The 15,636-nt window shown below is 42.5% G+C and overlaps 1 protein-coding gene across 1 annotated transcript in view; it reads left to right on the top strand.

Moving 5' to 3' along the window:
- The window catches only part of COLGALT1 (collagen beta(1-O)galactosyltransferase 1), a 39,581-nt gene that overhangs the window by 7,255 nt on the left and 16,690 nt on the right, over positions 1-15,636 (top strand). The window contains exons 2-6 of the mRNA XM_060763113.2: positions 1,981-2,091; positions 4,547-4,664; positions 8,933-9,067; positions 12,855-13,059; positions 14,711-14,830. Coding sequence (XP_060619096.2) covers positions 1,981-2,091; positions 4,547-4,664; positions 8,933-9,067; positions 12,855-13,059; positions 14,711-14,830 — 689 coding nt within the window. The remainder of the gene's footprint in view (positions 1-1,980; positions 2,092-4,546; positions 4,665-8,932; positions 9,068-12,854; positions 13,060-14,710; positions 14,831-15,636) is intronic.

The following is a 15,636-nucleotide window of genomic DNA, read 5'->3' as shown; positions in this document are numbered from 1 at the left end:
AATTCTCTCACACCAGAAGCGACTTGCAGTTTCTCAAGTCGCTCCTGACACGACCAAAAAAACAAAGTTTAGGAAGAAGAATTTTCCTTGACATGGAAAACTGCAAGAAAAAGGTTAAACTTTACTTGCTCAGATATCATTTATTCCTCCCTCCCAACAAACACACATTTGTTTTCTGAAATGAACAGAACTTTGATTTTAAAATTTAGATATATTTACCCTCTGATTATTGTTTAGTAAATCAACTTTCTTTTTTTCCTCCCTGCTTTGTAATGTTTAATGGAAAACTGTTTTAAAACCAGTTTTCCAGGTGAAGGGACTATGGCTCTCTTTATCCCCAACCAGCATGGCACAGATGATGGCAAGGGATGATGTGTGTTGTAGTTAAACTTACCTGGAAGGCGATAGGTTAAGGGAAACTGCTTTAACACAATCTGCTCACTTGTGATGGTACTAATTAGCACTGGCTTGTCAAACAGGCAAACTTTTGTAAACTGAATGTATGCCTTGTATTTACATTTTCTCCTGGACTGGCTGTGTATCCTGGTAGTTAATACATTTAATCCACCCTAAGTCCCCTTGGGGAGATAGAGAAGAATATAAATAAAATTGTTGTTGTTGTTATTTATATACATCAGCGCAGGTAAATTAGTATGTCTGTGTATGTGTATAGAACTAACAATGTTAAAACCAGTCCTGTATTATTCCACACACAGCAATGATCCTCAAACTTAAGTCATCCAGATGTTTTGGTCTTTGGCTCCCAGAAGCCCCAGCAAGCTTGGCCAACAGTCAGGAATTCTGGGAACTAAAATCACAAATATCCAGAAGACCAATCTTTGGGGACCAGTAGAGCCTATATATTCTGAAAACACAAAATTTCGGGGCTAGGCTTAGTACAATATGCCCTCAAAATGGGCTAAACCACAGTGCTGCAGAAATATCCTGCCAGTCAATAGGTCAGTAGTTCAAGCCCAGGTCGGGGTGAGCACCCACCGTTAGCCCCAGCTCACCTTCCCACCTAGCAGGTTGAAAGCAGAATGTGAGTATATAAATAGGTACTGCTTTTAGTAGGGAGGTATTAAAGGCACTCTTAAGGGCATCGATTGGGAGGAAACTCCTTGGCATGGAAGATAGAGTGACAGCACCCCCTGTGGCTGGAGTTGAGCACAGCCTCCAAGATGCTGGAAATACGATGGGGAAAAACTGCCTTTACCTCTATCTGTGTTGTCTGTCCTTGTTAATTGTATAATGGGCATTGAATGTTTGCCGTATGTGTGTTCCGTAAGCTGCTCTGAGTTCTCTTTGGGTTTTTTTGTGTGTGTTAGGAGCAACTTGAGAAACTGCAAGTGCCTTCTGGTGTGAGAGAATTGGCCGTCTGCAAGGACGTTGCCCAGGGGATGGCCGGATATTTTGATGTTTTACCATCCTTGTGGGAGGCTTCTCTCATGTCCCCTGCATTGGTAGCTGGAGCTGACAGAAGGAGCTCATCTGTGTTCTCCCTGGATTCGAACCTGCAACCTGTTGATCTTCAGTCCTGCCGGCACAAGGGTTTAACCCACTGCACCACCTAGGGCTCCCTCTTTGGGATGAAAAGAGCGGGGTATAAATACCGTAAATAAATAATTAATAAATAAATTCCTGGCTGATCTTAGAATCTAATCAGGGCTATAACTGTTCAGTACTTCGAAGGGACACCACCAAGGAATACCAGGTGCCATAGGGTATATTTCAGAGGAAAGAACTAACAAAACCACTTTTGAGTATTGCTTACCTAAGAAAACTCTGTGAAATTCATGCAGTTGCCATAAGTTAACCAACAGCTTGGAAGCACCTACACGTGCCCATAATGTGTCCTGATTAAGGTACAAACTCTGTAGCACTGATATCTTTGGGGTTCTGGAGGAACTGTTGACAGGGAGGTGCAGAATGAGATTTTCATCTGCTGGACCATGTTTTCATTATCCAATGTCTCTTTAGGGTGGCAACCGATCACAACGTGGACAACACAACGGCTGTACTTCGGGAATGGCTAACAAATGTTCAGAGCATGTATCACTCTGTGGAGTGGCGGCCCATGGAGCTCCCCAGGTGAGCAAAGCAAGAACTGTGGTGATTCAGGGAGGGATATAAGGCTTATCTCTAAGTATGGGGAGGCAGAGGTGAAAGCCTGGAAGCCACGTCTGAAGATGGTGCATCAGAAATAAGTAACAACACAATAGACTACTCGCCAGTGCAGTATTCTCTATTATGTATTTTGTGGGTTACGTGGATAGACAGATAGTCTGCTAGAGAAAGAGAAAGCAAAGATAAGAAGAAAAAGAAATGTTCAGGTGGGTGGAATACAGAAGGTTCAAAATATGGTTGGTTCTCTGTATCCACACATTCTGTTTCCATGGATTCAACCATCAATGACTTAAATTTTCTTTCAAAGCCCAAGAAGTAAATATTGATTTAGACATTTTAGATAGGAGATATTCCCCCATTGTGTATAAATTTAGGGGTCCTCAATCTTTGGGTCCCCAGGTTTTTTGGACTACATCCCGCAGAAATCCCAACCAGTTCACCAGCTGTTAGGATTTCTGGGAGTTGAAGGCCAAAACATCTGGGAACCCACAGGTTGACAACCACTGGTACAATGGATCTTGGGTATCTGTAGATTCCTAATATCCACAGGGGAGCTTGGAACTAAAGCCCAGCAGGATATGGGGAACCCACTGTACACTGTAGCACATCATGTCTAAAAATTACATTTGGAAGCTACGCTTGAGTTGGACTGTACTGACACTTCCTTAAAATTGAATCTGATTGGTTACGTTAAAAAATTACCCATATTCTGCACCCAGGGTTCTGTTGCTTATGTGAATATGTGCACAATTTAATGTCATGCATGCAACAATTCGGCGCTCCATGCGGTCATGCTAGCCACATGATCTTGGAGGTGTCTATGGACAACGCTGGCTCTTCGACTTAGAAATGGAGATGAGCACCACACCCCAGAGTCAGACATGACTGGACTTAATGTCAGGGGACAACCTTTACCTTTACTATGCAACAATTCACATTGTTTTACTTAATTCATATTGCTTGTCAGGGGGATGGATGAGATTCTATGCACTGCAGTTAGATGTTCTGAAAATTTACTTTAGCCACTCATCTAGCTGTTTAATAGATAGTTGCCTTTTTTTTTGTTGTTGTTCAAACTTGACTATATAGCTATAAGGGCTAGAAACCTGATTTGAAAAACAACAGCAAACCACAGATTCTCAGGAAATTAAATTTATCCATACCGTATCATTTGTCAATCACAAAATAATATCATCTCTGTTAATAGCCAGCACTCTGAGAGGAGTTAAGGTTTCCTGAATGCTTTCTTTTGTCCTTTTAGTAACTTAAGTACAAAGAAAGTACAGATAACAGTGAAAGTTAATAAACCTAAATAACCACTTGTGAAATCCTTCTGGTCCTCTCTTTGTCTGCTTTGTTTTCTAAACCTTATTGAACTTAAATCTCTCATGTTTGTACTCTTGTTGTTGCTGATACAGTTTTCTGCTCATTTTAAAGCTCCTTTTGTGAGGATTGTTCAATTTTATTTCGAGTTGCATTTTTGTTTGTAACTTGGCTCGAGTTTAATTTTTAGATGTTTGCATCTAAAAGTTTACGAAAAGAACAAACCTGCAGAGCCAGGATATGCAAATAACGATTAAGTTTAGCTTACCTATGTGTCAGTTAATTCTTGATATGGTTCAGTGAGAAGATTCAATGCAGTTGTTTCAGGGCTAGGCCCAGTTGTTTCTTTGCTTGAATTGATTTTACAGGGTTATTGATTTTATGTAAAAATAAAATTCAGTGTTTTGACTTCTTCATTTTTAGTTGCTCCCTAAAATCTGATTTTTGTGAAATTGCCCACATTACACAAATTATATTTGTTTGCATGTGTGTTTCACATCATTTCTGCTGCTTGTGTTCATGGAAGAAGAGAAAGACTATGGCTGCTAAACCTCAATTGAAAGCTTGTAGCCTTCCAGGTGTTGTTGGATTTCCACTCCCATCATCCTTCACCATGCTGGCTTCGATTCATGAGTGTTGCAGGCCAACAACACCTGAAGAGCCACTTGTTGTCTCAGATATGTGCAATTGCCCCATGTATTGAATCTTCCAACTTGGAGTAAAGGCATGGACTAACTTAAGTCAGTTCTCTGAAGTTGATCCTTCGCCACTTCGCTCTAAATATTGATTTTGGAAGCTACAGAGTATTGTTCTTCCTTCAGCTCCTTCTTGAACCTTTAAATAATTGAATATCACAGGGCAGACATCCTGTTATTTTCCAGTGATCCTTCTACCAAATCCATAAACACACTGTTCTTGGCAACAAATTCCTTTCAATTCTTAGTAGAAGCCAACAGGCAGACTTTCCTTCATACACTTGGCATATTATTCTGGTCATTTATGGAGGCCTACATGGTTTCCATCTATTGGGGGCAGGCTGGTGGGGATGAGTGGATATTTCAAAGCCTTTAAATCTGAGCCTCTTTATCCACGCCAGGTCATATCAAGATGAGGAAGGCCCCAAGCACTGGTCCAACTTCCGTTACGAACATGTCATGAAGCTTCGTCAAGCGGCTTTGCAGGCAGCCAGGAAAATCTGGGCTGACTACATCTTGGTGAGGAAAAGATCTGGAGGGCAGTCTGGTGGGAAGAGAATTGGTTGTTAAAATGGGATTTCCTTCTTCCTTGGATCTTCTCTTAAGGCATTTTTCGTATGCGGTGTTGCAGCCCTGTTTTCTACATACCATGGACATGTGACCCATGATGCTTCCCTACTCAGCCATAGACTTGAGGATTGTTGCTCAAGAGACCAGTATTGTCTGGGCAGTTGTATTTCCTATTGCAGGTGCAGTTGAGGAAATGGAAGTAGTTTACCTGAGCTTGTTGTAGGTTTTTCGGGCTGTATGGCCATATTCTAGAAGCATTCTCTCCTAATGTTTCGCCTGTATTTATGGCAGGCATCCTCACAACCTCTGAGGATGCCTGCCATAGATGCAGGTGAAACATCAGGAGAGAATGCTTCTAGAATATGGCCATACAGCCCGAAAACCCTACAAAAACCGGTGTTTCCAGCCATGAAAGCCTTCGACAATACATAAATTACCTAACTTTTCTAAGGATACTATAATGCAAAACTGGGGTGTGTATGGCCTTCCAGATATTAAAGTATGGTATATAAGTATGGTAAACAAACAAACAAACAAATAATAAAACCAGAATAAAAGTAATAGAAATATAATTGGATGGTTGTAGGTTTTTTCGGGCTATATGGCCATGTTCTGGAGGCGTTCTCTCCTGACGTTTTGCCTGCATCTATGACAAGCATCCTCAGAGGTAGTGAGGTCTGTTGGAAACTAGGAAAAATGGGTTTATATATCTGTGGAATGACCAAGGAGGGACAAAGAACTCTTGTCTGTTGGAGCTCCTGCAGAAGTGAGAGGATCCCTCTTGTCCTTTGCTGAACGTAGCATTTGTTGGATTTTCTTGGTGGGTCTGTAGATAGTTTGTATGTTGTGTTTCCTCATCAGCTTCCCTATGTGGTCAGTGGTTCCCTTGATGTATGGCAAGAACACTTTTCCTCTGGGTGGATCTTTGTCTTCTGCTGGAGTCTACCATATACCATGCAGCTGTGACAACCTACATAGGGACCACCAAACGCAGCATTGCCCAAACACGAATCAAGGCACATGAAAGGCACTGCAGACTACTTCAACCAGAGAAGTCAGCCATAGCAGAGCACCTGATGAACCAACCTGGACACAGCATATTATTTGAGAACACAGAAATGCTGGACCACTCTCACAACCACCATGTCAGACTACACAGAGAAGCCATTGACATCCACAAGCATGTGGACAATTTCAACAGAAAGGAGGAAACCATGAAAATGAACAAAATCTGGCTACCAGTATTAAAAAACTCTAAAATTACAACAGCAAAACAACAGAGAGGAAACAATCAAGGACATCTAGTCACCTCTCAACAAAAGATTCCCCCAGGCACTAACATGCCACACCAAACAACTGCCAGGCCATCAAATGCTAATCAAGGTGGTCAGTTGAAACATTCACATCTAGCTCCAACAGGCAAGAGTTCTTTGTCCCACCCTGGTCATTCCACAGATATATAAACCCACTTTCCTAGTTCCAACAGACCTCACTACCTCTGAGGATGCTTGCCATAGACGCAGGCAAAACTTCAGGAGAGAATACCTCTAGAACATGGCCATATAGCCCAAAAAAACCCACAACAACCCAGTGATTCTGGCCATGAAAGCTTTCAATGAGAAATATAATTCCTCTTATTTAATGGTTTCATACAGTGTTGTTCTCTTCTCAACCCTTGTATTCTTTTTCTTCTCCATCCTCTTGTTTTTGCTGTTAATTTGTTTAATTGGTGTCCTGTAAAACCAACCAGAAAGGAAAATACCAGGTTTAAAGTTAACATGCATTCATTGTATTACCTTGCATAATGTTATAGGATATAATTAAATGTGTATTTGGCCAATGTAGGTAGAGATTTATCTTCTTCCCAGCATCTTCACTTCCCTAAATCTGGCTATTTGAAAGGGTTCACTATCACAAACACTAGCCTTCCTCCAAACCCCGTTGAAGTACCCTGTCTTCTCTGGCGTGTGCCCTGCTTCCTCGTGTTTCCATTTCCCAGGCGGGAACAGCTGTGTTGAGATGTCAGGACAAAGTGGAGCCCCGTCAGAGCAGCTGTTTTTGCTGGGCATTCAGCCCCTTGGCTTGCCATGCCTTGTACTTCCGTTTTGGAATTAGATGCTGGCCTACAGCCCAGAATTACTGGTAGCGGGGTGATTTGAGCACTATCTATACCGCTCCCTGCAACAGGCTAGACAGTAGATTATTGTGCCTTTCTTCGCTCATGAAAAGCGGCAGCACCTGTTTGTTGTCAGGTTCATTTCAGACTTGGTAATATCCATGGCTCTTTAGATATAGCACACAAAGTGCACTCTTGGCTCCAGTAGTAGAATGGAGTCCTGAAATAATTCCTTTATTGTATCAGTTTCCCTCCCGAGCTTAGCATGCTCTTACCTTCCATTTTTCTAATGCCAATGCTTCACACTTGCGAATCCCTTGTTGCCTCCTTGTCACTCCTTAGATGCCTCCTCCTTGTACAATATTTGCTCTCCTTTCTTAGCCTTCTTTGTTTAATAATAATAATAACAACAACAACAACAACAACAACAACTGCAAGAGGCCACCTTACTTGGATCTGCACGCATCATTCGAAAATACATCACACAGTCCTAGACACTTGGGAAGTGTTTGACTTGTGATATTGTGATACAGAATCCAGCATATATATCTCATTGGCTGTGACATTCTGTGTTTTTGTATCAGTAAAATAATAATAATAATAATAATAACAACAACAACAACAACAACTGCAAAAGGCCACCTTACTTGGACCTGTGTTTTTGTGTCAGTAAAATAATAATAAATAATAATAATAATAATAATAATAATAATAAATCCATAGATTCAGGCGAAACATCAGGAGAGAATGCCTCTAGAACATGGCCATATAGCCCAAAAAAAATCTACACCAACCCAATAAAAACTCTATTTATATCCCACCCCATCTCCCCAAGGGGATTTGGAGTGCCTTTACAGCAGTGTGAATAAACAATAATAAAACAAATAACTTATTTAAATTACATAATAAACAATAATAAGACAAATAACTTATTTAAATTACATAAACAAAAGTAACACAAAATAATCCCCTTCTTCTCAAGTAGCCTGAAGATCGGCAATTTGAATCTGCGAGATGGGGTGAGCTCCTTTCTGTTAGCTACAGCTTCCCATGTGGGGACATGAGAGAAGCCTCCCAAAGGATGGTAAAACATCTGGACATCCCCTGGGCAATGTCTTTGCAGACGGCCAATTCTCTCACACCCAGGCATGTAGCCTGGTGGTCCGCGAGAAGGCCTTACTGGTGCATTATTTAAACTGTTACGTTTATTCATATCATGATCTGATCACCATACTCAATATATCCCATATGCATGAGGGTATTGGGGTAATGATACAAAAGGTTTGCTAGGGTAGACCCTCTTTCACTCAGACTCAGCCCCCCTGAATCAAACTCAGCCCCTCCCGAATCAAAATCCTGGCTATGGGCCTGCTCACACCAGAAGCAACTTGCAGTTTCTCAAGTCACTTCTGACATGAAAAAAAGTATATCACCTGAGTATACGCAGGGGAGGCCCTGCTTTCCGTCCCGCCATTGTCACAGGCATGATTGGTAGGGACGAGACACAGGGCCTTCTTGGTGATTTCCCCCCGGCTATGGAACTCTCTTCCTGGTGAGATCAGATCGGCCCCTTCTCTCTTGTCCTTTAGAAGGATGGTAAAAACTTGGCTGTGGGACCAAGCTTTTGGGACAGGGAAATAAAGCAGCAATAGAAACAATTACCAAGCCAATTAGATTTGATGCTGATGACCAGGACGGTTTTAAATGGTGTATTTTAATATTGAGATAAATGTTTTTAATGTTTATGTATGCGTATACGGATTCTTGTCCCGACATTGAATGTTTGCCGTATATATGCTGTGCTCCGTCCTAAGTCCCCTCCGGGGTGAGAAGGGTGGAATATAAATATTTTAAATAAATAAACAAACAAATAAATATGAAAATCCAAGTCTATCATGAGTGCAAACTAGAAACTGAAATAGAAAAGAAATGAGAGTACAAGCATTGGTTAGCTAGGTTTTCATGCTGGTGAGCAAATAGGATAGTTGCTGTATATTCTGGAGACTGAGAATATATAATATTGATATTGTAACATCTCTAGATTTAACATTGTGCTTTTTCTCTCTCCTTCTCTGTCTCGAATTAACACGCACCTCTGCAGTTTTTGGATTCGGACAATCTGCTGACCAACCCTGACACCTTGAGCCTTTTGATAGCTGAGAACAAGACTGTGGTGGCCCCTATGCTGGACTCCCGGGCGGCCTATTCAAACTTCTGGTGTGGGATGACCTCACAGGTATGCAGGTTGAGGATTCTCAGGCTCCTCTGCATTCCACATCTCTGTGAGTTCATGGGAATTGAGGCCCCGGCCAGTGGAACATGACATGTCCCTGTGGTTTGTGTATATTGAGACAGGAATGCAGGGCTCTATGTACACAGTGCCTGGCAGTACCCTGGAGATGTGTGTGTGACTATAGCCCCTAGGTAAAGTTTAAAAGCTAACAGAAGTCTAAATGTAATCTAGAAAAGATCTTTCCATGCCACAATTCCGTTCTTTCCTTCATCCCAAGATCCATTTTCTCCTTGTTTAGAACTAAACAGCAGGTAGGCCCTACAATTCAAGTGAGTCCACTTACCAGTTCATGGCCATGGTAGCCATGAGTTTCTTGGACGTATCCAACAAGGTGGCCTCTATTTAAATCTTAACACCACTCAGGATAATAGACCTTGTTCTTTGATCAAGATCCTGTATAGTTGAGTCCGCTTGTGAGATTGATGTGGCTCCACTGTTGCCACTGCAGTTATGCTCAATCACTTTCCCACAGTTATTCCATTGCTTATCCTTCTGGGACGCCTCGCAGGAATGGGTCTCGGAGGTACTGCTCTGCAGTGGCTCCGGTCATTCCTCGAGGGTCGGTCTCAGAAGGTGTCACTGGGGGACTCCTGCTCTACCCCACAACCTTTGTCTTGTGGGGTTCCTCAGGGTTCAATACTGTCCCCCATGTTGTTTAACATCTACATGAAGCCGCTGGGTGAGATCATCCGGAGTTTCGGGGTGCGGTGTCATCTGTACGCAGATGATGTCCAACTCTGTCACTCCTTCCCACCTGCTACTAAGGAGGCTGTCGAAGTCCTGAACCGGTGCTTAGCCGCTGTGATGGTCTGGATGGGGGCGAACAAATTGAAATTGAATCCAGACAAGACAGAGGTGCTCCTGGTCAGTCGCAAGGCCGAACAGGGTATAGGGTTACAGCCTGTGTTAGACGGGGTCGCACTCCCCCTGAAGACACAGGTTCGCAGTTTGGGTGTGATCCTGGACTCATCGCTGAGCCTGGAGCCCCAGGTTTCGGCGGTGACCAGGGGAGCATTCGCACAGTTAAGACTCGTGCGCCAACTGCGACCGTACCTTGGGAAGTCTGACTTGGCCACGGTAGTCCACGCTCTGGTTACATCCCGTCTTGATTACTGCAACGCTCTCTACGTGGGGTTGCCTTTGAAGACGGCCCGGAAGCTCCAACTAGTCCAACGGGCGGCAGCCATGGTATTAACAGGGGCTGGGCGCAGGGAGCACACAACTCCTCTGCTGTACCAGCTTCACTGGCTACCGATTAGCTACCGAGCCCAATTCAAAGTGCTGGTTTTGACCTTTAAAGCCCTAAACGGTTCTGGCCCTACATACCTATCCGAACGTATCTCGGCCTATCAGCCCACCAGGACCCTTAGATCTTCAGGAGAAGCCCTTCTCTCTATCCCACCTGCTTCACAGGTGCGGCTCGTGGGAACGAGAGATAGGGCCTTTTCTGTGGTGGCCCCCCGGCTTTGGAATGCCCTCCCTACTGAATTAAGATCAGCCACCTCGCTAATGGCATTTAGGAAAAAACTAAAAACCTGGATGTTTGAGCAAGTCTTCAATTGACCTTCGTCGTGATGTTTTATCTGACCATGGATTAGCAATCAAGACAACGAATTGGATGACGATTTTAACTATGAGATGTCCCGATCTGTATTGGTGGCCCAATACTGCGTATGTTTTTTGTATGTATTCTTAATTTTAATTTTATATGCTTAAGCGAATTGTATATTTTAACATTGTATATTTTAACATGTTGTAAACCGCAATGAGTCGCCGCACAGGCTGAGATATTAGCGGTATACAAGCATACCAAATAAATAAATAAATAAATAAATAAATAAATTATGGTGCAAGAGTCAGAGAAGTGTCAAGGTTTGTCTCCATGGCCAGATCAAGATCAAGCTTCAGACATCTTTTTTGTATTTCGGAATTCCAGCTAATGAATTCTCAACTTGCACCAACTTCCACAATGACCATGCAAATAGAAGTTGGACTTAAGCTTATGTATATCATTAACAGGGCACCAGCTTATACCTATCAACTCAAGCGGTGAGATGCACTATATCTTTTGGATGACTTACCAGCACAGTTTATTTAAGTTGGATAGAACAGCTGATAAGATGTGGTATCACTGAATAACTTGTCAGACACAATTGTTTCAGACATACCCAACTGCTCCCTTCCACCTAGAGCAGTGGTTCTCAACCTGTGGGTCTCCAGGTGTTTTGGTTTACAACTCCCAGATAGTTCGGCCAGTTTGCCAGCTGGGAGTCGAAGGCCAAAACATCTGGGGACTCACAGGATGAGAACCACTGATCTAGATCTTGGTGATAAACGTTAGATCAGCATACTTGTCCAAAATGGAATAATGAATTACAGCAGGTTTCCTTTTCTCTGGCCTGATTGGTATTAGAGTGCCAGCAGTTAAGCTCTAATGGGAAATCAGTACAGTGGAAAAACGTGCAAGAGGGTATGATCCATTTGTCTATCACCTGTATCACAGCTTCTTAAACCTTTCCACCTCTTCTGGCCTCAGAAATGTTTGCATGACCCCAGGTATATAGGTATATAAAATAGGTATACAAACTAAACATTTGCTGTTAACAAATCCACATTTGTAAGGCTTGTTAAACAGACTGATTTTCATTTTTATGATGTACAGCTGTAAACACTGCACAACAGATTCAAGTAAATGTCTAAAACAGCCACTAGGTGAGGTTCAGAAATAGTTTTAGGACCCCAACATTGAGCTCAGGGGACCCCATATGTGGTTGGGACCCACAATTTAAGAATCCCTGATCTATATCATCTCTTCATCTGGTTTGCCAAATGCCCACTGCCATTTTTCATCCCTTCCTCATGTTCCTCATCACAAACCCATGGGTTCCTTATTTATTTACAACATTTATATGCTGCCCTTCTCACCCCGAAGGGGACTCAGAGTGGCTTACAAGTAATATGTAATAAAATATATTATATTATTACCATATCAAAATATTAGTATTATATATTACTATATGGGAGCCCCTGGTGGCGCAGTGGGTTAAAGCGCTCAGCTGCTGAGCTTGTTGACTGAAAGGTCGCAGGTTCGATTCCGGGGAGCTGTGTGAGCTTCCTCTGTCAGCCCTAGCTTCTGCCATCCTAGCAGTTCGAAAACATGCAAATGTGAGTAGATCAATAGGTACTGCTCCAGCGGGAAGGTAACGGCGCTCCATGCAGTCATGCTGGCCACATGATCTTGGAGGTGTCTATGGACAACGCCGGCTCTTCGGCTTAGAAATGGAGATGAGCACCACACCCCAGAGTCAGACATGACCGGACTTAATGTCAGGGGACAACCTTTATCCTTATATTACTATATTGTATTATAACATTATACTGTAATATTATTAGTAATATTATATGTAATATAAAATATATGATTATAATATATTATTATTATTATTATTATTAGTAGTAGTAGTAGTAGAAGAACATCATAATATATTATGATCACAGAGCAGCGGTTGGCGCTGGGGGAAGGGGTTCCCAACTGATGACACTGGAGGCAAGATGGAACTGCCTTCCTGGCCCCTCTCTTCACTCTGATCTCAGAGCAGCAGTTTGTCTTGGAGGGGGGAAGGGGCTCCCAACTGATGACACTCCCAACTTATGACAGCATGGTGAGCCCCTGTGTTTTATGTCTGCTTTTCTTTGCAGTTAAACTCCTTTGAAATTCTCCCTCCCTTAGGGCTATTACAAGCGCACACCTGCCTACATCCCTATCAGGAAACGTGACCGCAAGGGCTGCTTTGCTGTTCCCATGGTGCACTCCACCTTCCTCATCAACCTGCAGAAAGAGGCCAGCCAGAACCTCGTCTTCTACCCACCCCATTCAGACTACACTTGGGCATTTGACGACATCATTGTCTTTGCCTTTGCCTGCAGGCAGGCTGGTGAGTTGGAAATGCTGCCTTCTCTTACTGGGAAGGATAGCAACCTGTCTTGTATATCTGTTGAGCAGCCGCAGTCTTGTTCGGACAAACCAGCATCATTTAGCTGAGAACCACAAATAAAGTAAACTGGGGTAACTTTGGTGTGAGCGCTGTCATGTGGACTGTAGTATGGTGGTGCCTTGCACATATCCTTGCTTTGGTTACCTGCCAACTTGTGGTTTGCTCCCTACTCTGTGCTTTATTTATTTATCTGTTTACGACATTTATATGCCGCCCTTCTCACCCCGAAGGGGACTCAGAGGCGTTTACAAGTTATATGTACATACAATATATTATATTATTAGCATATCACAATATTAGCATTATATATTTCTATATTGTACCATACCATTAAACTGTAACATTATTAGTAATATTTAATATATGATTAATATTTATTTATTTATTTACTTTCAGTATTTATATTCCGCCCTTCTTACCCCGCTGTAAATACTCCGTAATGCTAGGGGGGAGCGGCTGAGGTAGTCCTATGCTGCTCCCGAGCAGTAAATATCACACTTTTAAGTCTTCTATTCTCAAATTAGGGATGGACAAGTGACTATCTAGTATTGCATCTGCCATCTTCTCTAGCCAACATAGCCATTGGAGAGCTGGGCCTTCCATGAGTGTCTGGGGTGTTGACTGTCCCTGGGCCTGAGATTTATCACATGATGGGAATGAATCTCTTAAGCTTAATTACAGGAAATCAGTATTTTTAACTAAAATACATTGGACATTTGGGGGCCCTTTTTTGCCTTTGTCCCTGCCTATATTGGGAATGCAGTGCATTGAGAACTTTGAAATGGAGTTGTGCTATGTATGAAGCCAAAAGAATCCAAGTTATGGTGGTGCAGTGGATTAAATTGCTGAGCTGCAGAACTTGCTGACCAAAAGGTTGGTGGTTCGAATCTGGAGAGCAGTGTGAGTTCCCGCTGTTAGGCCCAGCTTCTGCCAACCTAGCAGTTTGAAAACATGCAATTGTGAGTAGATCAATAGATACCACTCCAGCAGGAAGGTAACGGCGCACCATGCAGTCATGCCAGCCACATGAACTTAGAGGCGTCTACGGAAAACGCAGGCTCTTCAGCTTAGAAATGGAGATGAGTACCACAGCCCAGAGTCGGACATGACTAGACTTAATGTCAGGGGAAACCTTTATCTCTACGTATTATCGTATCGTATCTTGTCTCTAAATGAGTGGATAGTACGTGAGCCATTTTGTGGGCAGCCAGCTGTGGTGCAGGATCTCTTGAACAAGAATTTCCCCAGGTTAATTCATATGGAGGTGAGACTTTAGTATTACATGCCAGTATAACATTGGTATATGTCTCATTCACTCATTGCAGAAGGAGCAATTTACTGTCTCCCTCATGCAGATACCTTCCCCCCTCAAAGCAACATTTCAGATGCTGTCCCGTTGCAACAGTGCTGTTTGCTGGCTGGTGGAAGGCAGGAAATAGCAGAGCAGCTTCCTGGTTTATGCCTGAGGTGGGAAACCCAATGATGAAGGCATCCTTAATCACCTCTGGAGGATGACATTATTGCTGTGCACTCATAATAATAACAATGCTCTTATATGCTTGTTCTCCTCCCTCCCATTCCATTTGTTTAGAGGTCCAGATGTATGTGTGCAACAAAGAGGTGTATGGCTTCCTACCTGTGCCTCTGCGATCCCACAGCACCCTGCGTGACGAAGTGGAGAGCTTCATGCATGTGCAGCTGGAGGTCATGGGTGAGGACTCTATGTAATGCTTGGTTTTTGCATTTTTTAAAAACCAGAGGGGAAACTTTTAAATCCTTGTGTGTTATTGTCTATATGTGAGTTATATTAATTGTGGGATGTTGACGGCAGGAGTTTGTTTCCTTCATGACAATGCGTGTCTGCACACCGCTCATGCAACACAAGAGTTGTTGACTTCATTTGGTTGGGATGTTTTAAGCCACCCCTCTCAAAGCCCTGATCTTGCACCCAATGACTATAATCTGTTCACTAAATTGAAGGAACACCTGAGTGAAAAACGCTTTCCCAACAATGACGAGGTGAAAATCAAAAGTGATGAACTGGCTGAAAAAGTTGGAGGGAAACTTCTATGATACGGGCATCAAAAACTCATTTATTTTATTTATTTATTGCAGTTACTTATACCCCACCCTTCTCACCCCCGGGGGGGGGGGAGGGGGGGACTCAGGGCGGCTTACAAACAGAGGCACAGATTCGATGCCTATCAAATTATACAAGCATACATAAAACAATTTAAACACTTAACAGATTAAAAACATCAATACATAATATAATAAAAACAGTCTCACGCACAGTGATTCAGAGTTCCGAAATGTCCATTCATTCCAACAATTCCATTCATCCCCTTGCAACAGTGACAAAATTTATTGAACTGAATGGTGATGATGTGAAAAAATAATGTAATACCTATACTACAATCCATGTAAGTTTTATTAAAATACATTCATTCTTTGTATTTTTAAAAAATACTGTAATCTTACATTATGGATAACCCTTGTACATTGCAACACTACATT

This window comes from Anolis sagrei, chromosome 2, assembly GCF_037176765.1.
Source record: "Anolis sagrei isolate rAnoSag1 chromosome 2, rAnoSag1.mat, whole genome shotgun sequence".
Classification (NCBI taxonomy): domain Eukaryota; kingdom Metazoa; phylum Chordata; class Lepidosauria; order Squamata; family Dactyloidae; genus Anolis; species Anolis sagrei.
This window is presented reverse-complemented; position numbering and strand designations above follow the sequence as displayed.